Source organism: Caretta caretta, chromosome 1, assembly GCF_965140235.1.
Source record: "Caretta caretta isolate rCarCar2 chromosome 1, rCarCar1.hap1, whole genome shotgun sequence".
Classification (NCBI taxonomy): Eukaryota; Metazoa; Chordata; order Testudines; family Cheloniidae; genus Caretta; species Caretta caretta.
In genome coordinates, this window is record NC_134206.1 from 338,242,577 (window position 1) to 338,266,129 (window position 23,553).

A 23,553-nucleotide genomic window follows, 5' to 3' on the forward strand; every position below is an offset into this window, starting at 1 on the left:
TGGTATATCGCGACTTTAGTAAAGCTTTTGATACGGTCTCCCATGACTGTCTCAAACTAAGGAAATACAACCTAGATAGAGCTACTATAAGGTGGCTGCAAAACTGGTTGGAAAACCGCTCCCAGTGAGTAGTTATGAGTCATGCTGGAAGGGCATAATGAGTGGGTTTCCGCAGGGATCAATTCAGGGTCCGGTTCTGTTCAATATCTTCATAAATGATAATTTATGATAATAGCATACATAGATAATAGCATACATAGTACACTTATAAAGTTTGTGGACAGATAATAGCATACATAGTACACTTATAAAGTTTGTGGACGATAGCTAGCTGGGAAGGGTTGCAAGTGCTTTGGAGAATAGGATTAAAATGATCTGGACAAATTGGAGAAATGGTCCGAAGTAAATAGGATGAAATTCAATAAGAACAAATGAAAAGTACTCCATTTAGGAAGGAATGATCAGTTGCACACATACAAAATTGGAAATTACTATCTAGGAAGTGCTGCGGAAAGGGATCTGGGGGTCATAGTGGACCACAAGCTAAATATGAGTCAACAGTGTAACATTTGCAAAAAAAAAAAAAAAAAGTGAACATCATTCTGGGATGTATTAGCAGGAGTGTTGTAAGCAAGACATGAGAAGTAATTCTTCCACTCTATTCCACTCTGATTAGGCCTCAGCTGGAGTATTGTGTCCAGTTCTGCAAGCCACATTTCAGGAAAGATGTGGATAAATTGGAGAAAGTCCAGAGAAGAGCAACAAAAATTATTAAAGGTCTAGAAAACACGACCTATGAGGGAAGACTGAAAAAATTGGGTTTGTTTAGTCTGGAAAAGAGATGACAGAGGGGACATGACAACAATTTTCAAGTACATAAAAGGTTGTTACAAGGAGGAGGCAGAAGAATTGTTCTTCTTAACTCTGAGGACAGGACAAGAAGCAATGGGCTTAAATTGCAGCAAGGGAGGTATAGGATGGACATTAGGAAAAAATGTCCTAACTGTCAGGGTGGTTAAGCACTGGAATAAATTGCCTAGGGAGGTTGTAGAATCTCCATCATTGGAGATTTTTAAGAGCAGGTTGGAAAAACACCTGTCAGGAATGGTCTACATAATACTTAGTCCTGCCATGAGTGCAGGGGACTTTTGATGTCCTGTTGAGGTCCCTTCCAGTCCTAGGATTCTATGAGAGACACATCAGATTAGAATAACACTTCAAAATGGAGGGAGGGGGGGAGACAACATACAGAACTGCACTATGCAAATCATTAACAGGATAAATGTTTAATCTAAAGAGTTCCATAGAGGAACAGGAGGTTTGTTTGTTTTTAAATCTGCCAGGACCTGCATCAGCTGATTCTAGAACTCAAAGCAGCACAGGAGGACAGCTCCCTGTAGTTTAAGAGGTTACAGCTCCCTTCTCTGCTGTCAGCAACATTTGAAAGGTCATTGAAACTCTGCCCTGGTCAACACTAGGAGTTGAGGTCGAATTTACCAGCAATAAATCGATTTAACCCTGCACCCATCCACACAACGAAGCCCTTTTTTTCGACTTAAAGAGCTCTTAAAATCGATTTCCTTACTCCACTCCCGACAAGGGGATTAGAGCTGAAATCGGCCTTGCCAGGTCAAATTTGGGGTACTGTGGACGCAATTAGACGGTAAAGGCCTCTGGGAGCTATCCCAGAGTGCTCCACTGTGACCACTCTGGACAGCGCTCTCAACTCAGATGCACTGGCCAGGTAGTCAGGAAAAGGCCTGCGAACTTTTGAATTTCAATTTCCTCTTTGGCCAGCGTGGCAAGCTGCAGGTGAGTGCAGAGCTCATCAGCAGAGGTGACCATGATGGAGTCCCAGAATCGCAAAAGAGCTCCAGCATGGGCTGAACGGGAGGTACGGGATCTGATCGCTGTTTGGGGAGAGGAATCCGTGCTATCAGAACTCCGTTCCAGTTCTCGAAATGCCAAAACATTTGTCAAAATCTCCCAGGGCATGAAGGACGGAGGCCATAACAGGGACCCGAAGCAGTGCCACGTGAAACTTAAGGAGCTGAGGCAAGTCTACCAGAAAACCAGAGAGGCGAACGGCCGCTCCGAGTCAGAGCCCCAAACATGCCGCTTCTATGATGAGCTGCATGCCATTTTAGGGGATTCAGCCACCACTACCCCAGCCGTGTTGTTTGACTCCTTCAATGGAGATGGAGGCAATACGGAAGCAGGTTTTGGGGACGAGGAAGATGATGATGATGATGAGGTTGTAGATAGCTCACAGCAAGCAAGCAGAGAAACCAGTTTTCCCGACAGCCAGGAACTGTTTCTCACCCTGGACCTGGAGGCAGTACCCTCCGAACCCACCCAAGGCTGCCTCCTGGACCCGCCAGGTGGAGAAGGGACCTCTGGTGAGTGTACCTTTTAAGATAGTATACATGGTTTAAAAGCAAGCATGTTTAATGATTAATTTGCCCTGGCATTTGCTGCTCTCCTGGATGTACTCCCAAAGCCTTTGCAAAAGGTTTCTGGGGAGGGCAGCCTTATTCCGTCCACCATGGTAGGACACTTTACCACTCCAGGCCAGTAGTACATACTCGGGAATCATCGTAGAACAAAGCTTTGCAGTGTATGTTTGCTAGAACATCCGTTCTTTATCTCTCGGTGTTTTCTTCAGAAGAGTGATATTCATGGTCACCTGGTTGAAATAGGGTGCTTTTCTTAAGGGACATTCAGAGGTGCCCGTTCCTGCTGGGCTGTTTGCCTGTGGCTGAACAGAAATGTTCCCTGCTGTTAGCCACGGGGAGGGGTTAGCCACGTGGTGTGGGGGGAGGTAAAATGCGACCTTGGAACGAAAGCACATGTGCTATGTATGTAATGTTAACAGCAAGGTTTACCATGAAAGAGTGTACACATCGTTCTATAAAATGTGCCTTTTTAAATACCACTGTCCCTTTTTTTTCCCTCCACCAGCTGCATGTGTTTCAAGGATCACAGGATCTTCTCCTTCCCAGAGGCTAGTGAAGATTAGAAGGCGAAAAAAATGCACTCACGATGAAATGTTCTCTGAGCTCATGCTGTCCTCCCACACTGACAGAGCACAGACGAATGCGGGGAGGCAGACAATGTCAGAGTGCAGGAAAGCACAAAATGATCGGGAGGGGAGGTGGCGGGCTGAAGAGAGTAAGTGGCGGGCTGAGGAGAGGCCTGAAGCTGAAAGGTGGCAGCAGCGTGATGAGAGGAGGCAGGATTCAATTCTGAGGCTGCTAGAGGATCAAACTAATATGCTCCAGCGTATGGTTGAGCTGCAGGAAAGGCAGCTGGAACACAGACCGCCGCTACAGCCCCTATGTAACCAACCGCCCTCCTCCCCAAGTTCCATAGCCTCCTCACCCAGACGCCCAAGAACGTGGTAGGGGGGCCTCCAGCCACTCCGCCCCAGAGGATTGCCCAAGCAACAGAATGCTGGCATTCAATAAGTTTTAAAGTGCTGTGTGGCCTTGTCCTTCCCTCCTCCACCACCCCTCCCGGTGCTTCTCTCCTCCACCACCCTTCCCAGACTACCTTGGCAGTTATCCCCCTGTTTGTGTGACGAATTAATAAAGAATGCATGAATGTGAAGCAACAATGACTTTATTGCCTCTGCAAGCGGTGATCGAAGGGAGGAGGGGAGGGTGGTTAGCTTACAGGGAAATAGAGTGAACCAAGGGGTGGGGGGTTTCATCAAGGAGAAACAAAAACAGAACTTTCACACCGTAGCCTAGCCAGTCATGAAACTGGTTTTCAAAGCTTCTCTGATGCACACCGCGCCCTCCTGTACTCTAACTGCCCTGGTGTCTGGCTGCACGTAACCAGCAGCCAGGCAATTTGCCTCAACCTCCCACCCTGCCATAAATATCTTTCCCCCTTACTCTCACAGATATTGTGGAGCGTACAGCAAGCAGTACCAACATACCTCTGAACAACATACTAATCCACAGAGACCTCCCTACCAACACTACAAAAAGAAGGATTCTAGGTGGACTCCTCCTGAAGGTCGAAACAGCAGACTGGACTTCTACATAGAGTGCTTCCGCTGACGTGTCCGGGCTGAAATTGTGGAAAAGCAGCATCACTTGCCCCATAACCTCAGCCGTGCAGAACACAATGCCATCCACAGCCTCAGAAACAACTCTGACATCATAATCAAAAAGGCTGACAAAGGAGGTGCTGTTGTCATCAAGAATAGGTCGGAATATGAACAAGAGGCTGCTCGGCAGCTCTCCAACACCACTTTCTACAAGCCATTACCCTCTGATCCCACTGAGAGTTACCAAAAGAAACTACAGCATTTGCTCAAGAAACTCCCTGAGAAAGCACAAGATCAAATCCGCACAGACACACCCCTGGAACCCCGACCTGGGATATTCTATCTACTACCCAAGATCCATAAACCTGGAAATCCTGGGCGCCCCATCATCTCAGGCATTGGCACCCTGACAGCAGGATTGTCTGGCTATGTAGACTCCCTCCTCAGGCCCTACGCTACCAGCACTCCCAGCTACCTTCGAGACACCACTCACTTCCTGAGGAAACTACAATCCATTGGTGATCTTCCTGATGATATCATCCTGGCCACTATGGATGTAGAAGCCCTCTACACCAACATTCCACACAAAGATGGACTACAAGCCGTCAAGAACACTATCCCCGATAATGTCACGGCTAACCTGGTGGCTGAACTTTGTGACTTTGTCCTTACCGATAACTATTTTACATTTGGGGACAATGTATACCTTCAGATCAGCGGCACTGCTATGGTACCTGCATGGCCCCACAGTATGCCAACATTTTTATGGCTGACTTAGAACAACGCTTCCTCAGCTCTCATCCCCTAACGTCCCTACTCTACTTGCGCTATATTGATGACATCTTCATCATCTGGACCCATGGAAAAGAAGCCCTTGAGGAATTCCACCATGATTTCAACAATTTCCATCCCACCATCAACCTCAGCCTGGTCCAGTCCACACAAGAGATCCACTTCCTGGACACTACAGTGCTAATAAACAATGGTCACATAAACACCACCCTATACCGGAAACCTACTGGCCGCTATTCCTACCTACATGCCTCCAGCTTTCACCCTGACCACACCACACGATCCATCGTCTACAGCCAAGCTCTGCGATACAACCGCTTTTGCTCCAACCCCTCAGACAGAGACAAACACCTACAAGATCTCTATCAAGCATTCTTACAACTACAATACCCACCTGTGGAAGTGACGAAACAGATTGATAGAGCCAGAAGAGTTCCCAGAAGTCACCTACTACAGGACAGGCCTAACAAAGAAAATAACAGAACGCCACTAGCCATCACCTTCAGCCCCCAACTAAAACCCCTCCAATGCATTATTAAGGATCTACAACCTATCCTGAAGGATGACCCAACACTCTCACAAATCTTGGGAGACAGGCCAGTCCTTGCCTACAGACAGTCCCCCAACCTGAAGCAAATACTCACCAGCAACCACATACCACACAACAGAACCACTAACCCAGGAACCTATCCTTGCAACAAAGCCCGTTGCCAACTGTGCCCACATATCTATTCAGGGGACACCATCACAGGGCCTAATAACATCAGCCACACTCTCAGAGGCTTGTTCACCTGCACATCCACCAATGTGATATATGCCATCATGTGCCAGCAATGCCCCTCTGCCATGTACATTGGTCAAACTGGACAGTCTCTACGTAAAAGAATAAATGGACACAAATCAGATGTGAAGAATTATAACATTCATAAACCAGTCGGAGAACACTTCAATCTCTCTGGTCACGCGATTACAGACATGAAAGTTGCTATATTACAACAAAAAAAACTTCAAATCCAGACTCCAGCGAGAAACTGTTGAATTGGAATTCATTTGCAAATTGGATACAATTAACTTAGGCTTGAATAGAGACTGGGAGTGGCTAAGTCATTATGCAAGGTAACCTATTTCCCCTTGTTTTTTCCTAACCCCCCCCCCCCCAGATGTTCTTGTTAAACCCTGGATTTGTGCTGGAAATGGCCCACCTTGATTATCATACACATTGTAAGAAGAGTGGTCACTTTAGATAAGCTATTACCAGCAGGAGAGTGGGGTGGGAGGAGGTATTTTTTCATGCTTTGTGTGTATATAAAACGATCTTCTACACTTTCCACAGTATGCATCCGAAGAAGTGAGCTGTAGCTCATGAAAGCTTATGCTCAAATAAATTGGTTAGTCTCTAAGGTGCCACAAGTACTCCTTTTCTTAATGGGAATATTGGTTTTGCTGAGGTCTAACCGAGTCAGTAAACTGCGCCAGTGCACTTTTAAACGTCCAAATGCACATTCTACCACCATTCTGCACTTGCTCAGCCTGTAGTTGAACAGCTCCTGACTACTGTCCAGGCTGCCTGTGTACAGCTTCATGAGCCATGGCATTAAGGGGTAGGCTGGGTCCCCAAGGATAACTATAGGCATTTCAACATCCCCAACAGTTATTTTCTGGTCTGGGAATAAAGTCCCTTCCTGCAGCTTTTGAAACAGACCAGAGTTCCTGAAGATGCAAGCGTCATGTACCTTTCCCGGTCATCCCACGTTGATGTTGGTGAAACGTCCCTTGTGATCCACCAGAGCTTGCAGCACTATTGAGAAGTACCCCTTGCGGTTTATGTACTTGCCGGCTTGGTGCTCCGGTGCCAAGATAGGGATATGGGTTCCGTCTATGGCCCCACCACAGTTAGGGAATCCCATTGCAGCAAAGCCATCCACTATGACCTGCACATTTCCCAGGGTCACTACCCTTGATATCAGCAGATCTTTGATTGCATTGGCTACTTGCATCACAGCAGCCCCCACAGTAGATTTGCCCACTCCAAATTGATTCCCGACTGACCGGTAGCTGTCTGGCGTTGCAAGCTTCCACAGGGCTATTACCACTCGCTTCTCAACTGTGAGGGCTGCTCTCATCTTGGTATTCATGCGCTTCAGAGCAGGGGAAAGCAAGTCAAAGTTCCGTGAAAGTGCCATTACGCATGTGAAAGTTTTGCAGCCACTGGGAATCGTCCCAGACCTGCAACACTATGCGGTCCCACCAGTTTGTACTTGTTTCCCAGGCCCAGGATCGGCCTTCCACCACATGAACCTGCCCCATTAGCACCATGATGCCCACATTGCCAGGGCCCGTGCTTTGAGAGAAGTCTGTGTCCATGTCCTCATCACTCTCGTCACCGCGCTGACGTTGCCTACTCGCCCGGATTCACTTTGCCAGGTTCTGGTTCTGCATATACTGCTGGATAATGCGCGTGGTGTTTAATGTGCTCCTAATTGCCAAAGTGATCTGAGCTAGCTCCATGCTTGCCGTGGTATGGCGTCTGCACAGAAAAAAGTCATCGAACGATTGTCTGCTGTTGCTCTGACAGAGGGAGGGGTGACTGACGACATGGCTTACAGGGTTGGCTTACAGGGAATTAAAATCAACAAAGGGGGTGGCTTTACATCAAGGAGAAACAAAAACAACTGTCACACAGAATGGCCCCCTCAAGGATTGAACTCAAAACCCTGGGTTTAGCAGGCCAATGCTCAACCCACTGAGCTATCGCTCCCTCTGGTATTTTAGGCAAGACTGAATCTCCATTAAAGTTTTCAAGGTGCCCCTGACAGACCTCACCAAAACGATTGTCGGCTGTTGATTTCACAGAGGGAGGGACAGGGAAGCAAATGAATACAAAACAAATCTGGTCTATTTCTTGTTTTGATCCACTCCATCTATCTTTTATATCTTTGCCTGGCAGCAGACGGTGCAGTAGGACTGCAAGCCATCCACATCTCCTGGCTGCCCAGCAGAAGATGGTGCAATAGGACTGCCTGCAGGACTGAAGAGAATGACCTGATCGAGTCACTCCTAATTTAGTCCCTGCACCCATACCTGCCCAGGCGCTCCTGACCGACCTTACCGAGGTGGCCAGAAGCACCTCGGACACGATGAGGATGGTTTTCAGGCCTATTGCACCATCTGCTGCCACAAGGCAACGGGTTGCTGCTGCTGTGTAGCAATACAGTACCACATCTGCTAGCACCCAGGAGACATATGGTGACAGTGAGCTGAGCGGGCTCCATGCTTGCCATGGTATGGCGTCTGCACAGGTAACTCAGGAAAAAAGGCGCGAAACGATTGTCTGCCATTGCTTTCACAGAGGGAGGGAGGGCCTGATGACACCTACCCAGAACCACCTGCAACAATGTTTTTGCCCCCATCAGGTGTTGGGATCTCAACCCAGAATTCCAATGGGCAGCAGAGACTGCGGGAACACTGGGATAGCTACCCACAGTGCAACACTCCGGAAGTTGACGCTAGCTTCAGTACTGTGGAAGCACTCCGCCGAGTTAATGCACTTCGAGCATTTTGTGTGGGGACACACACAATCAACTATATAAAAACGATTTCTAAAAAAAGACTTCTATAAATTCGACCTAATTTCGTAGTGTAGACTTACCCTCTGACTTCAGGTCTTGGCTAATTGATTCCTTGCCCATTGTTTGCTTCCACGTGCATTTGGCATTTCAGTCTGGGCAAAAAACAAAGAAAGATGGAGTGGTGTTCTACCCTCTCCTCTTCTGTAGAATGAGGGGATGTTAAAGTAGCCCCTACTCTAGTTAAATATAACTAAAAGAAAACAGAATGGCATGGGGGTATTGCGGCCTTAGACCTGATATCGCTGTATCAGGGAGTCTAGCTGAGTCTGTGTGTGAGACTGACATGAACACTTCTGAATTAAAAGCAGCACTGCCATGAAGCATTCAGTAGAAGTTGGTCACCAGAACCTCATGCAAGTCTTAGCCAAAAAAGTTTACATGCCTCACTAGCTGTTCAGAATATCAAATGCCAGGGTGTGAAGCAGCATAGAACCAGCTTGTGGCACTAGGTTGGTACCAGCTGAGGGAAAGCTGAGTCAATTTATAAACCAAAAACCCATTCCAATGTGACTGGAGTGTAAAGTAATGCAGGATTGCCTTGGTGGGCTGCAGGCTGCAGACTAACAAACTCATCACCACCACTTGCAGCAGTACCTACATTGTCCTGACATGACATATATCCAGACACTGATCCTGCGTACAAAATCCCAGTCTAAAAAAAGGGTGCTTGTTTTAGAGGAAGCTTACCATCTCTCCCTCCACTTTCCCATTAAGCGCCCAGACCTCCCTCTGAGCTGCTAAGCTCTTCCACTACGTCCCAACCAGATCTTCTCTGCCAGCACCCTGACTGGTTTTTAGATCCCCTACCATTTACAATGGAACCAGGATTCTAAAGATTAACACCCACACAGACACTTTTGTAACTATGTCTATTCCATGTCCATACAAGATCAAAGCGGAGCAATGACCTGTGGTTACACCATTACAGCTACCAGACCATACAGAAGCCGAAGGTATCTGGAACGCTCGGCTCCTAGGGAAGCACAGTGTAGAACACAAAAAGTGATGCAAAAGGCCACCTTGACTTCACAGGCTGTTGTCAGGACCCAGAGCAGGCGTAAGCTCTACACAGCTGCTGTCACCTGTCACAGTATTAAGTGGGGATCTGTGTAGACCTAAATCAGAAGCATGCCACTTGCTTTGCACATGGGGCTATTTTGTCCCCCTTTCCCACCCGTATCTCACTCACGCTCTTCATCTCTGGGCACAGGCAAAAAGCATTCATCGCCTACTGAAGACAGTGTTTTAAATTGATGACTGCTTTCTCCTGGTGATGATTTTTTTTAATATAGGTTTTTAAAGAGAAAAGTAAAAGGTGAGAAGCCAAAACCACTATTTTTGTGGGGCTTTCAAGAAACAAAATTTTGTGCCAAGAAACTATTCTCAATTCTGCCAGCGTGTCATTGGGAGGGCAGGGAGAAGGGGAGGGAGGCACTAAGGAGGGGAGTGTATGGTGTATTCTGAGCTTGTCATCAACAAAAGGGGACAGGTGTAGCTATTTCAACCAGCTTTCAAAATAAGCTGACCCATTTGCCTAAATAGAAAAGGATGCTCCTGGTAGACTGTGCAGGAGGGTGGTTGTGGGAAGAAGGGTTGGAGAGAAAGTTAACATTTCTACTCCCAGAGATGTACAACTGCAGCTGCAACTTGTGTTACTTGAAGGTACTTTCAGCCATTCCAAGATTCACATTCATGGTGCCCCTTTATGACTAAAGGAAAAGCCCAGAAAGGATAGTCATTTGTATCAAAGCAGCACGTACAAATCCTGTAAGAAATTGGGGCCCCATTGTGCTGGGGCCATACAAAAACATTTTGAGAGACCGTCCCTGCACCAAGGAGTTGACAATCTAAACAAACAAGACAAGACAAAGGCGGGGGGGAGTGGTGGTGGAGAGCAACTCGCCCAACAACAACACAACAGGTCAGCAGCAGAGTCAGGAATAGAACCGAGGTCGCTCTACTCCCAGTCCAGTGTCACAACCATGGGGCCACACTGCCTCCTGGAATTACATTTTAGGTGCTAACCCAGGATGTGTGAACACACCGTGGAGAGCAAGGGAATGCCCTTCATTCACTGAGCCAAGGGCACCTCGAGTTTCAGTGATGACAACCGTTTGGAAAGTTGGGGACTAGAGAAAAGAACAAGAAAAATGGCAGTTTTCCCACAAACAAGCGTTTCTGATCCAAGGCAGAATTCAGTTTAATTTACATAAGACTGGCCATACTGGGTCAGACCAAAGGTCCATCCGGCCCAGTATCCTGTCTGCCAACAGTGGCCAATGCCAGGTGCCCCAGAGGGAGTGAACCTAACAGGTAATGATCAAGTGATCTCTCTCCTGCCATCCATCTCCACCCTCTGACAAACAGAGGCTAGGGACACCATTCCTTACCCATCCTGGCTAATAGCCATTAATTGACTTAACCTCCATGAATTTATCCAGGTCTCTTTTAAACCCTGTTATAGTCCTAGCCTTCACAACCTCCTCAGGCAAGGAATTCCACAGGTTGACTGTGCGCTGAGTGAAGAAGAACTTCCTTTTATTTGTTTTAAACCTGATGCCCATTAATTTCATTTGATGGCCTGTTTCAGAGTAACAGCCGTGTTAGTCTGTATTCGCAAAAAGAAAAGGAGTACTTGTGGCACCTTAGAGACTAACCAATTTATTTGAGCATGAGCTTTCGTGAGCTACAGCTCACTTCATCGGATGCATCCGATGAAGTGAGCTGTAGCTCACGAAAGCTCAAATAAATTGGTTAGTCTCTAAGGTGCCACAAGTACTCCTTTTCTATTTGATGGCCTCTAGTTCTTGGGAACAAGTAAATAACTTTTCCTTATTCACTTTTTCCACACCACTCATGATTTTATAGACCGCTATCATATCCCCCTTTAGTCTCCTCTTTTCCAAGCTGAAAAGTCCTAGCCTCTTTAATCTCTCCTCATATGGGACCTGTTCCAAACCCCTAATCATTTTAGTTGCCCCTTTTCTGAACCTTTTCTAATGCCAGTGGATCTTTTTTGAGATGAGGGGACCACATCTGTATGCAGTATTCAAGATGTGGGTGTACCATGAATTTATATAAGGGCAATAAGATATTTTCAGTCTTATTCCTAACATCCTGTTTGCTTTTTTGATTGCCGCTGCACATTGAGTGGACGTCTTCAGAGAACTATCCACGATGACTCCAACATCTTTCTCCTGATTATTGTAGCTAAATTAGCCCCCATCATATTGTATGTATAGCTGGGGTTATTTTTTCCAATGTGCATTACTTTACATTTATCCACATTAAATTTCATTTGCCATTTTGTTGCCCAATCACTGAGTTTTGTGAGATCTTTTTTTCAGGGACCATAGCTGAATTTGAACCTAGATGAAAATGGAAACCCTAGACCACTGCAACCTCCCTCTTACGATAGCAGGCAGAACTTTAACTTTCATGTTGAATAGTGCACAAGAGAGATCAAGACTTCAAAAAATTGGCAGGCATCTACCTGCTCACCAGAGACTGATATGAAAGTCAAGCATCACTCACTTGGGAGGTCCAGAGGCAGTGCCCCAGGGAGAAGGCTAGCTCCACTGTCACCCACAGCTAGGCACATTAGCCTGGCTGTCCCAAAGATCAGAGCTCTGGGATTCGCACTAGATGGAACTAACTTTCATGTAGGCCTTTGGCAAGCAGAGGTCTGAAGTGTCAAGCTCCCTCTCCTCCTAGCTGCGGAAAGGGAGAAGGAGCTTTCTGTCATCTCCCCTCCCTTCCTCCAGCATGGATCACTGTTGCCCACAGACAAGGGAACAGCAGTGTGAAACTGACCAATCTTGTTAGTTTCATTCTGCTACTGCTGTGCAAAGCCAGGAACAGAAGCAATGAGAATGGAGCAGTCTGCAGCCACCAAGGCAATCCTGCATTACTTTACACTCCAGTCACATTGGGATGGGGTTTTGATTTATAAATTGACTCAAATCCTGCAGCAATTGATGGTTTAGAGGACACACACACACACACTCACCCCTACCTCCTCTAGACCTGGCAAGTGGACTTTTGAAGCCCATTAGACCAGTGCCAATTTATGTTAAACCAAGTAAGACGCATTCAGTTGCTATTCTATAGTAAAGCAGCAGCATTTCATACCAAGGTTTGAACTTTTCTCAAACCTAGATTCGTTAAAAAGCAAGTTCCGACAGAATGACTTGGCAAAAAATCAAAGGACACAAAGCGGAGGTGGGGGGACATGTTAGGATACATGTCAGTAATGTCTTTTCCTGGAAATAAGGACTCAAATCTTGCCCCTTCCATCCAGCTGAACTCAGAAATGCTTTAATAGGGACATTAAGCTTCAGAGGGGTAACCGTGTTAGTCTGGATCTGTAAAAACGGCAAAGAGTCCTGTGGCACCTTATTGACTAACAGACGTACTGGAGCATGAGCCTTCGTGGGTGAATACATACACGGGTGCATGCATCCGACGAAGTGGGTATTCACCCACAAAAGCTCATGCTCCAATACATCTGTTAGTCTATAAGGCGCCACAGGACTCTTTGCTGCTTTAATAGGGACATTGTCAAGTTTAGATTTTTTTTTTTTAAATAAACTGGCTAATCTAAAACTCAAGTTTCTGATACAGCCCTCTTTAAATAGTATGGACAGGGTTTTTTTGGTAGGTTTTTCCTTTTTTTTAAATTTTACATTTCCCCGCCTCCATGCTTATGTGCAAGGGTCGTTATAAAATGCCATCAGTCCTCCCCTCCGCTATGTGCATGCCTGCCATCTCTTCAGTGTCAGCTTTCCTGCTCCGATCATGACTGGCGAACATCCGCTTGCATAGGGGGCCCTGCAAAGTTAAGCTGCTCGGGCTTTGGCTTCAGCCCCGCGTGGTGGGGCTCGGGCTTCAGCTTTCTGCCCTGGACCCCAGTGAGTCTAATGCTGGCCCTGTTCTCGGATATATTTTGGCTGATCCCACCCCCCACAAAGCTGCTCATGGCCCCCAGGGGCCCCAACGTCCCTGGTTGAGAACCACTGGTCTAGTGCAGGAGTCCTCTATCCTCCCCATATTGGGACGCAACTAGGATGACCAGATGTCCCGATTTTATAGAGGCAGTCCCGATATTTGGGTCTTTTTCTTATATAGTCTCCTATTACCCCCCCCCCCATCCCAATTTTTTCACATTTGCTGTCTGGTCACTCTAGACACAACAATTCCTCCCCTTCAGCAAGGTGAGAGTGACTGTGACCCACTGGCGCTTGCATGCAACCTCCTAGCTACGACTCCCCAGCCTAATGCAACAGTTGTCAGACCATGGTCTATGGCCTGCAGTGGTCCTTGGGGCACTTGCTGATCAGCAGAGAGCTTGCTGGCTGATAGGACAACAAGTCTCCTTATCTCCAGCTGCTTTACTGAGAGACACTGAACTTTACTTTCCACACGTAAGCAGTTACTGAAGTTGCCCAGGGAAGTTCTGTGATTGCAAATGGGAAGGGAGGTATTCTAGTGGTTAACGCACAGAACTGGGTGATGAAGATCTAGGTTCTAATCCTGCCTCTAGCACAGACATGCAGAGTGACCCTGGGCAGGTCACTTAACCTCTGTGCCACAGTGTCCACATCTATAGTCCACACCTATAGTACTTAGAGATCTGCCCGCACTGTAAGCTCTGCAGGGCAGCGAGAGTCTTTCACTCAGTATGTACAGTGCTATGCACACCTATGGAGCTCAGTGCTAAATGTGCAGCCACCTCCGAGGTAAAACAGCTGCTCTGTTCCAACAGTGCACAGACCTGTAGAAAGATACCCTAGCCAATTGAAGCTACAGGGAGATTTTCAATAGGTAGAATAGAGGCGTACCCCATATTTGAACCTGGCTCACCGTACTCTTGCAGGAGCATGCCAAGGGATCACTGGGGGCCAAAAACAGAAACTATTTCATGTCTCTGCTTTTGAGCCACATTGAAGATACTCTTTAAAGCATGAAGAGGGAAAGCCTCTCACAACAGCAGTAAAACAACAAGGTCAGGCATCTCAGATTCACACAGTGGGAACTGCTATGAAGCTTTAAAAAAAGAAAACAGAACCCATGTGTCATGTTCACGGTATACACTCGAGAAGCTTGTTTCTCTCTAACAGTCTTGCAGAAAAGTTGCAATGCAACCCTGCTGTATTCCTTAGGATTTCGAATGAGAGAACAGAGAGAAAGCAGGCTGCTCACTAAAATAGAAAGGCACAACTCAACCTGCCTCTAGGCCAGCAGTTCTCAACCCGCGGCCCAATTAGCACACAGCTGCAGCTCAGCTGTGTGCTTAAAAAAAAAAAATACAAAATTTGCTGCTCTGATCTGGAAGGGGGAGAGGGTGGCTCAGGGGGAGACAGGGTCTGTCCGCCTGCTGGAGCGTTCCTGCTAGCAGGGGGCTGGGCGAGTGCCACAGGGGGGCAGGATGTGGGAAAGTGGATCTCTGGCCAGGTTTGTCGGGTGGGGGGGGAGGCTCTGGGAACTAGGGGTTTGCTGGGATGCTGAAGCACCTCCAGGGTTCAGGTGGGGCTCCGCTCCTAGCCCTGTGCCAAGCACTCCGTTCCTGGTTCGCCGCTGGGGGTCCGGGTCCCAGCTGCCAGCCCCATGTGGCGATGTCCGGCTGCCAAGCCCTGCACCCAGGGCTCCACTCATGGCCCCACTCTCTGGAGGGGTCTCTGGGTGAGGGGCACTGGGCATAGGGGACTATGGGAGGGGCGGACGCGCTGTGGTTCTCAACCTGCAGCCCACAATGATAAATAGGTTGAGAACCACTGCTCTAGGCCAGGGGCATCAACCTTCGGCACGCGGTCCATCAGGGTAATCCGACAGCGACCTGCGACTTCCTGCAGCTCCCATTGGTATGGAACAGCGAACCACAGCCACTGGGAGCTGCGGGGCGGGGCCATGCCTGCCGACAGTCAATGTAAACAAAATGTCTCGTGGCCTGCCAGCGGATTACCCTGATGGGCCCCATGCTGAAGGTTGACGCCCTCTGCTCTAGACTGTCTACACAACTAACTGCCACTAGATCCAGAGATCCCATGCTTCCATGCAGAGTGCAAGCAGGATCAGGAAAAAAAAACCCTGAAATCTAAAGTGACAATGACAATTTTAACACCATTTTAAATACACCACAATATTAAAATGCAAAATCACGTCATGGTCCTTTCACATGGGCTGGGCTGAAAGAATGGTCATTGGCCAAGATTTTTCAACAGCAGCTAGTAATTTTGGGTACCTAACTGGAGGCTTTACAGGGCCTCATCATACTCACCATTTTCTTAAAGTCAGGCCCCTTTAAAAGATCTCAGGTTAGGCACCCAAAATTAGCAGCTGCTTTTGAAAATAAAAAGAATAATAAAAAAAAAAAACTTGCCCATTCTGCCTACAGCCAGGGAGTTAGACAAAGCTTTTCCTTCTGTTTGTGTATCACATTCTATTCAATCCTAAAATGATGAAATTGCAGGACATTTTCGTGCATGTGTAATCCATCAGGCGCAGGCACCCATGAGACAGCTGATCAAAGACTACAATCCCACATCAGTAACTACAGTAAACGTGAAGTCAGACTGAAAGTTAAAGCAGCAACAAAGCAACAAACAGTCTGCCGGGAACAGTTCTCTAGCTTGTGGCCGGTTTAACAACTAAATCTAGCTGATTAACCAATTCCATTTCAAGGTCTAAATCCCCAATTCAGGAACGGTATTGGCAATACCTCCCAACATTGTGTCAGCCATAAATTTTATTCACACACTTCAACATTTTGTGCTGTCAAAAAAAAAAAAAAAAAAAAAAAAGTTAAATAAGATTGGTCCCAAAATCATCCCTGAGGAATTCCACTAGTAACCTCCCTCCGGCCTGACAGTTCACTTTTCAGTATGATCTGTTGCAGTCTCCCCTCCAAGCAGTTCCTTATCCATCTTTCAATTCTCATATTAATCCCCATCTTCTCCAATTTAACTAATAATTTCCCATGTGGAACTGTCTCAAATGCCTTACTGAACTCCAGGTAGATTAAATCTACTGCATTTCCTTGGTCTAAAAATATTAGTTACCTTCTCAAAGGAAGAGATCAGGTTGGTCTGGCACAATCTACCTTTTGTAAAACCATGTTGCATTTTATTCCAAATACTGTTCACCTCTATGTCCTTAACTACTTTCTCTTTCAAAATTTGTTCCAAGGCCTTGCACACACTTGAGGCCAAATTTACAGGCCTGTAGTTTCCCCAATCGCTTTCCCCTCCTTTCTTCAAAATAGGAACTGTATTAGCAATTCTCCAGTCATAGGGTACAACCCCCAAGTTTACAGTTTCATTAAAAATCCTTGCTATTGGGCTTGCAATTACATGTGCCAGTTTCAATATTCTTGAATGAAGATTATCTGGGCCCTCCAATTTAGTCCCATTAAGCTGTTTGAGTTTGACTTCCATCTCAGATATGGTAATTTCTACTTCCATATCCTCATTCCCATTAGTCATCCTGCCACTACCCCTAAATTCTTCATTAACCTTATGAAAAATTGAGGCAGAGCATTTGTTTAGGTGTTGGGCTATACCAGATTATCTTTAATCTCCACCCCATACTTAGTGGTCCCACTTCTTCTTTCTTTATTTTCTTTTTATTTATATGGCCCATTTCAGCTCTGCACAATCTTCCGATGATTCTGTGCCAGAGGAGCAAAATAAATCAGAGCAGGAGAGATCCAGAAATCCAGGTCAGGATGAATCCATGCCAGAAGGGGCGGGATTGGAAAGGGTCATGGTTTTGGCATTCTCCGCCAACTAAAGAAAAGGCTGCTAACTACAGGCTTTCACCCAAGAGTACCAGATGCTGTACTTTCAATTAAGAAGTCTGAAGTTATGGTGCCATAATTCAAGTTAAGCCATTTTGTCCTGTACAATGGCCAAGTCCAACCAAACTCTGTTCCAGCAAATGTCAAGGTTTTAAAGAGACACCTGTCATGCCTTGGGGATCCCACAGCATTTTAATAAGGACTTTGGTACCAGCAGTGCAGGGATCATGTAGGCAGATCCCACAGTTATCACACAACCCATCACAAGACAACTGGTGGGGCTGGAAAGCGAGGGAATGGGAAGTGGAAGAAGAGCAGCACCCTAATTGATATATGGCAAGTAGAGCGGTAGCTAGGCCCTGTCTACCTGATGTCTGCTTGGTGGCCCCTCAGCAGCTCCTGGTGAAAGTGTATCCATTTTATTAATTTCACAGCACATCACCCATGTCGCTGTCAGACTTGAGAGAGGCTGCAGTGTACAGGAACTCCTCACTTAAAGTCGTCCGGGTTAACGTCGTTTCGTTGCTGATCAATTAGGGAACGTGCTCGTTTAAAGTTGCGCCATGCTCCCTCATAACGTTTGGCAGCCGTCTGCTTTGTCCACTGCTTGCAGGAACAGCAGCCCGTTGCAGCGAGCTGGGGGGGGCTTGAAACCAGGGTGGGCCAGCAGCCCCCCCAACAGCTCCCCTAAGTTCCCTGTGCGACAGCCACCCAGCAGGCTATCCATTGCTAGCAGTTCAGCTGTCCCTCCCCCCATTGCCATGTGCTGCTCCTGCCCTCTGCTTTGGAGCCACTCCTGGGAGCCTCCTGTTTGCTGTGTGGAGGTGGGGGGGGGTCCTAATATCAGGTATAATATCAGAATATCAGGTCCTAATATCAGAATGTCCCCCTCCCCCAGCTCCTGTACCTTATGTCCACAGAGCAGGGTGGGGTGACACCACAGGGCTCTGGACGGAGGGAGCTTCCCGACAGCAGCTGCTGTCTCCACTTGCTGATCTACTTAAAAAGGCAATGTACTTAGAGTGGGGTCAGAGTACTTAAAGGGGCAATGTGCATCTCTCTCTCTCACTCGCAGGCACGCACAGAGTGTGTGTCTCTGTCTCTCTCTGCCATGCTGTCTCCCCTCCTTCCATTCGTGCTGCCTTGCAGAGCGTGAGGCTACATTAACAACAACGGGTTAACGCTTGAGGGCTCAGACGAGTGCTAGTTCATTTAGCAGTAAGGCATCCCCTGGGAAATATCCCACCCTCTGACTTCACCACCTCAACCCAGCTTCACATCATCATTGCTGTGTACAGTATTAAATTGTTTGTTTAAAACTTATACTGTGTATGTGTGTGTATATAGGTCTTTCCTCTGGGGAAAAAAATTTCCCTGGAACCTCCTCCCCCCCGCCCCCCCGCAATTTACATTAATTCTTATGGGGAAATTGGATTCGCTTAACATCGTTTCACTTAAAGTAGCATTTTTCAGGAACATAACTACAATGTGAAGTGAGGAGTAATTGTACAGGAATTGAGAAGTATCCCGGTCAGTAGTTTGGAAGCCCACTAGTGGGCCTCCCAGGTTTCTCCTGCAGAAGCGACCAGAACACTTCATAAAGCAGCAGTGTACGAAAGGTAGCTAGGTTTGTAAATTTGGGTACAGTTAGTAAACACAGTTATTTGGAATACAACTGTGTCTCTGTGGTTTCCTTATAATCTTAGCGTCATGTAAAGTGTAAGGCAGAGCCAGTGCCCAGAGGTATTCAAGTCTAGACGTGGTCCCCTCAGATCAGATTTGAGTCATAGTGGAATTTTACCCCGTTTGCTGTCCATATTATATCCATCCTAAGGGTAAATGATGGACTTCAGTGCTAATAAAAAAAGGAGTTTCGGTGGTATATTCTCACACACACTTAAAGCACGGGATAGGACGTTAATGTGGTGTGAAGAGTTTAAAAAAAAACAAAACAAAACGTGAGCAGAGCCCTGTGCTCATGTTGAGCTTCTCAATAGGGCTCCGCACCAGGGTTCATTGCCGTGGCCTGCAGGATCACGGCCAAAGCCGGGGAGCTGTTAAACAGCAAATTGTAATAAAAACCCTTTCATTGTCTATTACCCTCCTAGATGAGGAAAAACAGAGCTGAAAGGGACAGATATCTCCTCTTAGATATTCACTGCATATTTACCCCTTACATTTTGGGCACCTCTGAAGTTAGCTTGACTGGCACTTTTTGGTTTCTCCAGGCAGTGGAGAAGGCAGAACACAACTAACGCTCTTTCTGGTGCTAAGTTCAAGAGCCCAAAGGGTTGTTTTTCCAGTGCTCTCACAAAGTCAGGAGCTGTGTATAATTTTGAATAAATTCACAGCTATCTAGGAGTTCTCAGCTGTCTCTCAGCTGCATGCCATGCCCACTCAGAACTTCGTGGCAGCAACAGGGATCGAACTCAGATCCTCCTGCTCCAGAAGGCCAGGCCCTACCACTTAAGCTACGAGGATAAACCATGAAAGACTAGGTATTCAGCCAAAGTCACTGTACAATAGAGTCATTCTCATGCTCTCTCTGTGGCCCTATGACTGGGTAAGTATTTATCCCCAGTGGAACAGTCACTGGGCCAGAGAGAGAATGACTCTGTAGTCCAGTGGTTAGTACACCCACCAGGCAGAGGGAGACTTGGCATCCAGTCCCCCTACTCCCTTTAGTTTCATTTTTTAATCCAGAGTGGAACAACTTCAACAGGAGGGACTGAGGGAGCCCCATATCAGAATAGCCCAGAGGTTAGAGAACTGTCCTCAGAGGATTTGAGCTGTGGTTTCCCCGCTTCCAGTGGAGGGGGAAAATTACACCTGGGATGTGGGAGACCCAGGTTAATGCTCTACTCACTGGGCTAGAAGTTATGAAATGGGCACCCCACCTATTGAAGGGGACCCAATCCTGTAGGCAGCCATCAACCAGATTGGACCTGGCAAGCAATTTAGGTGTCTAAACACTTATCTTCCCCCAGTGCATGAATCACTCTGCAGCTCTGGACACCAAGAGTGAGGCAGCAGCGTGTAAGCCCAGAAGCAAAAACTTACGCACAGAGGAAACTTTTACCCTGAAAACTTCGGCATTAAATTTAGCCACCTACAGGGTTCAGGGAGTTTTATGGATTACAGGGGAACCAAAACTGGGATTTAGGCTCCTAAGTATCTTTGCTGATCTGGGGCTTAGTTACTAGCAATATAAATAGCGTTACAAGAAGTTGTTCCTGCCACCTAGCACCTCCCAGGGTTCACGTTGAAAACATTTGACATTCTCCAATTAATCCTCACCAAAGCTCTATCAAGTAGGTATCATCACCATTTCACAGGTGATGAAACTGAGGCAGGGAGGTTGAGTGATTTGCTCAAGAATTAATGCTGCCCTGTTCCAGTCGGCTGCTCAGACCACAATTCACAAATTCATAGTTATCTCAAGAAAAAGGCAGGATGAGAAAAAGAGTCAGGGGACAAATTTCCCCCCATTCCCCCAACGCTTTGAAATAATCCCACTAAACCAGAGAATTCTAAAGTAAATTTGCCATGGCAAAGTATTTTGCCGAGTTGCCATAGCAGAAAGACCCCATTATTAGAAGATCCCACAACACTGAGCAACTAACACCATGTGCTAGACATATGCAGTTGGTAGGGTTACCAGACGTCCTGATATTAGGAGCTTTGTCCTATTTACCCAACTATATCCTCCCCCCGCAAAACAAACAAACAAAAAACCAGGGTCATGATTTTTCACCCTTGCTATCTGGTCACCCTTGCAATTGGGCAAGTCACAGCCACATTACACAACACCACCACTGCACAATCACAGCATTCATTTTCAAGATGACCCTCTGCAAGGCACCCTATCGCAACTGCTGACATGGGACCCTACAAAGGCTCTGAAGAACCCTTCAAATTCTGCAAATAATCCCAGTGGCTCTGTGCCTTTAGATCAAACAACAAAATCTCTATTCAGCCGCCTGCTTTCCAGAGGCCCTAGTACATCTGTGAAGTGCCCCTATGGGTGTGGAAATACTTCTTTCTCTAGCAAGTTCAACTTTTATTTAAAAAAAGGGGGTGGGGGGGGTGCAATTAGTGACTACCAAGAGATTGAGTAAGCTACTTATTGCACATGAAAATGCCAAATACTGCTTTCCAACAAACTCTGAGTAGTTCTACCTCTGCTTCAGAAAGGAGCCCTTCATTAGCCAGCTCTTGGAGGGGAAAGGGGGCAGCAGAGATCTTTCCAAAGCAGAATCAGGTCTTACCCTTGCTGAAGTTTCTCCAAAGAGAGGTCTGTTGTCCAGTCCACCCGTGCCATAGGTTCTAGTTGTATAGTCTTCCATTTCCTCCCCAAAATTGGTTGTGTCACTCACAGGGAGAGAGATTATCTCAAAACAAAACCACCCCCGTCTCAAGAGGCCTTAAGCCCATGGCACAGTATGTGTGAGCAAGAGTTATTTATGGAAAATACATCTCTCCTGGCTTTGGGTGCTACATACAACACATGGCTCAGAGCCAAGGATCCAAGCCTCCCCTCCAAGCCTTCGCTTTCTTCTTCATGATCAGAAGCTGCTGCCTGCCAGAGACAAACACAAACGAGAAATATTGGACCTAGGGCAGCCTGGTTGATTTATTATCATGTAGTTCCCCTAATGGAACTAATCAAGGCTGTTAATAGGGAGACCATGCCAGGAGTCCTTTTCTCCCCCACCCCCAACAAAAGCTCCATTCTTTTGGAGATCAATTAAACAAAGCTGCCTTTCTGCAACTGCTGCCCCTACCCCACCATCATGGCTCCAAGTTCAAGGCTCACGAGCTGGGGGTTGGCAGAGCGGTGAGTCTTGTGGGAAAGGTTTCAGAGGAACAGCCGTGTTAGTCTGTATTCGCAAAAAGAAAAGGAGTACTTGTGGCACCTTAGAGACTAACCAATTTATTTGAGCATGAGCTTTCGTGAGCTACAGCTCACTTCATCAGATGTTTACCGTGGAAACTGCAGCAGACTTTATATACACACAGAGAATATGAAACAATACCTCTGTGTGTATATAAAGTCTGCTGCAGTTTCCACGGTAAACATCTGATGAAGTGAGCTGTAGCTCACGAAAGCTCATGCTCAAATAAATTGGTTAGTCTCTAAGGTGCCACAAGTACTCCTTTTCTTCTTGTGGGAAAGGAAATCTTGCCCCAGCTTCTTTCCCCTCCCACCGGATTCGCTTCTGGTGCTCAACCAAGCAATCAGATTAGACTAGGTGCAGAGTATTTATCAGAGAAGGGCGTGCCGAGTATATGCCAAAGGTTACAACAGAAAATAATGCTTTTCTTCCCCTCTGCTAGAACTTGTTTGCTGGGGGGAGAGGGGGGAGTGATTCTATAAAAAAAATCCAACAGAATTTTATAATAAGAGGAAATTAAGTGGTTGATCCACGATTTCTGTTCCCCTTCCATTTTAAATCAGGCCGCCACAGCACGCAATAAACTTTGATTCATGTCCCACTTGCTTCCTCTAGTCTATAGTCAGACACTAGCTCCCCCAAGAATAACCCTTCTTTTCCCGGAGATCTGCAGCGGCCTGAGCAAAAGGGGAGGGAAAAGAGCCAGGCACCAACCCCTTTCCCCACCCCATTCATCCATCCCTTGAAAGATTGATTCGCCTCTTAAGGGAAAACACACAAACGCTGAAGACCAAAAACAAAGCAACCCCGATCAGAGAAACTGAAATACCAGACCCTCCTCTCCTCCTCCTGCCCCGACAGCGAACCCCCGTACATATCCCAAGCGTGGAGCCCACCCCCTTCTACACACAAGGCTGACCCCCCTCTGGGGAACATATGTCCAAGACGCCACAATAGCTAACGTTCGGAAACAGAACGTTGGCGTTGCTAAGATTCCATTGGTGCTACTTACCCCCGTAGTGTACCCCAGGGAAGCTACAGCCGATACAAGCACCCCCAACCCTGCCCTTCACTGGTTAATATCCTTCCAGGCGCTGTCGCAAACCAGCCCTCCCCTACCTACAATCCAGCCTCCCCCGTGATCTCACTGCCAGCTCGATCCAATCACAGGCAGGAGAGGACCTGCACTTGCTGCAATTCTTTATTTCCCAAGCTTGCAGGTTTGTTTATTTTGAAAGGGAAATAACTGTTTGGGACATTGGTACGTGAGTAGCTAATCAGTAACCGGGCAACGTGAGAGTCACATTATTTTAAGATTTTTTTTTTACCCTTAAGTGCAGCTTTATTATTAATAATAATTAAATTGATCATTGCTAATAGTAACAA

At 46.8% G+C, this 23,553-nt stretch overlaps 1 protein-coding gene across 2 annotated transcripts in view; it reads right to left on the bottom strand.

Moving 5' to 3' along the window:
- Positions 1–23,294, bottom strand: part of TMEM243 (transmembrane protein 243) — a 30,372-nt gene extending 7,078 nt beyond the window's left edge. Inside the window, exons 1-2 of one of the 2 annotated variants that reach the window (XM_048836532.2) lie at positions 23,180–23,294; positions 21,541–21,851 (exon numbers count right to left, since the gene is read on the bottom strand). In XM_048836532.2, the coding sequence (XP_048692489.1) occupies positions 21,541–21,618 (78 nt within the window). In that variant the 5' untranslated portion in view covers positions 21,619–21,851; positions 23,180–23,294. Of the gene's footprint in view, positions 1–21,540; positions 21,852–22,056; positions 22,101–23,179 lie in introns of those variants that run through there. The other variant, XM_048836531.2, reaches the window with a different exon arrangement.
- Between the last annotated feature and the right edge of the window lie 259 nt (positions 23,295–23,553).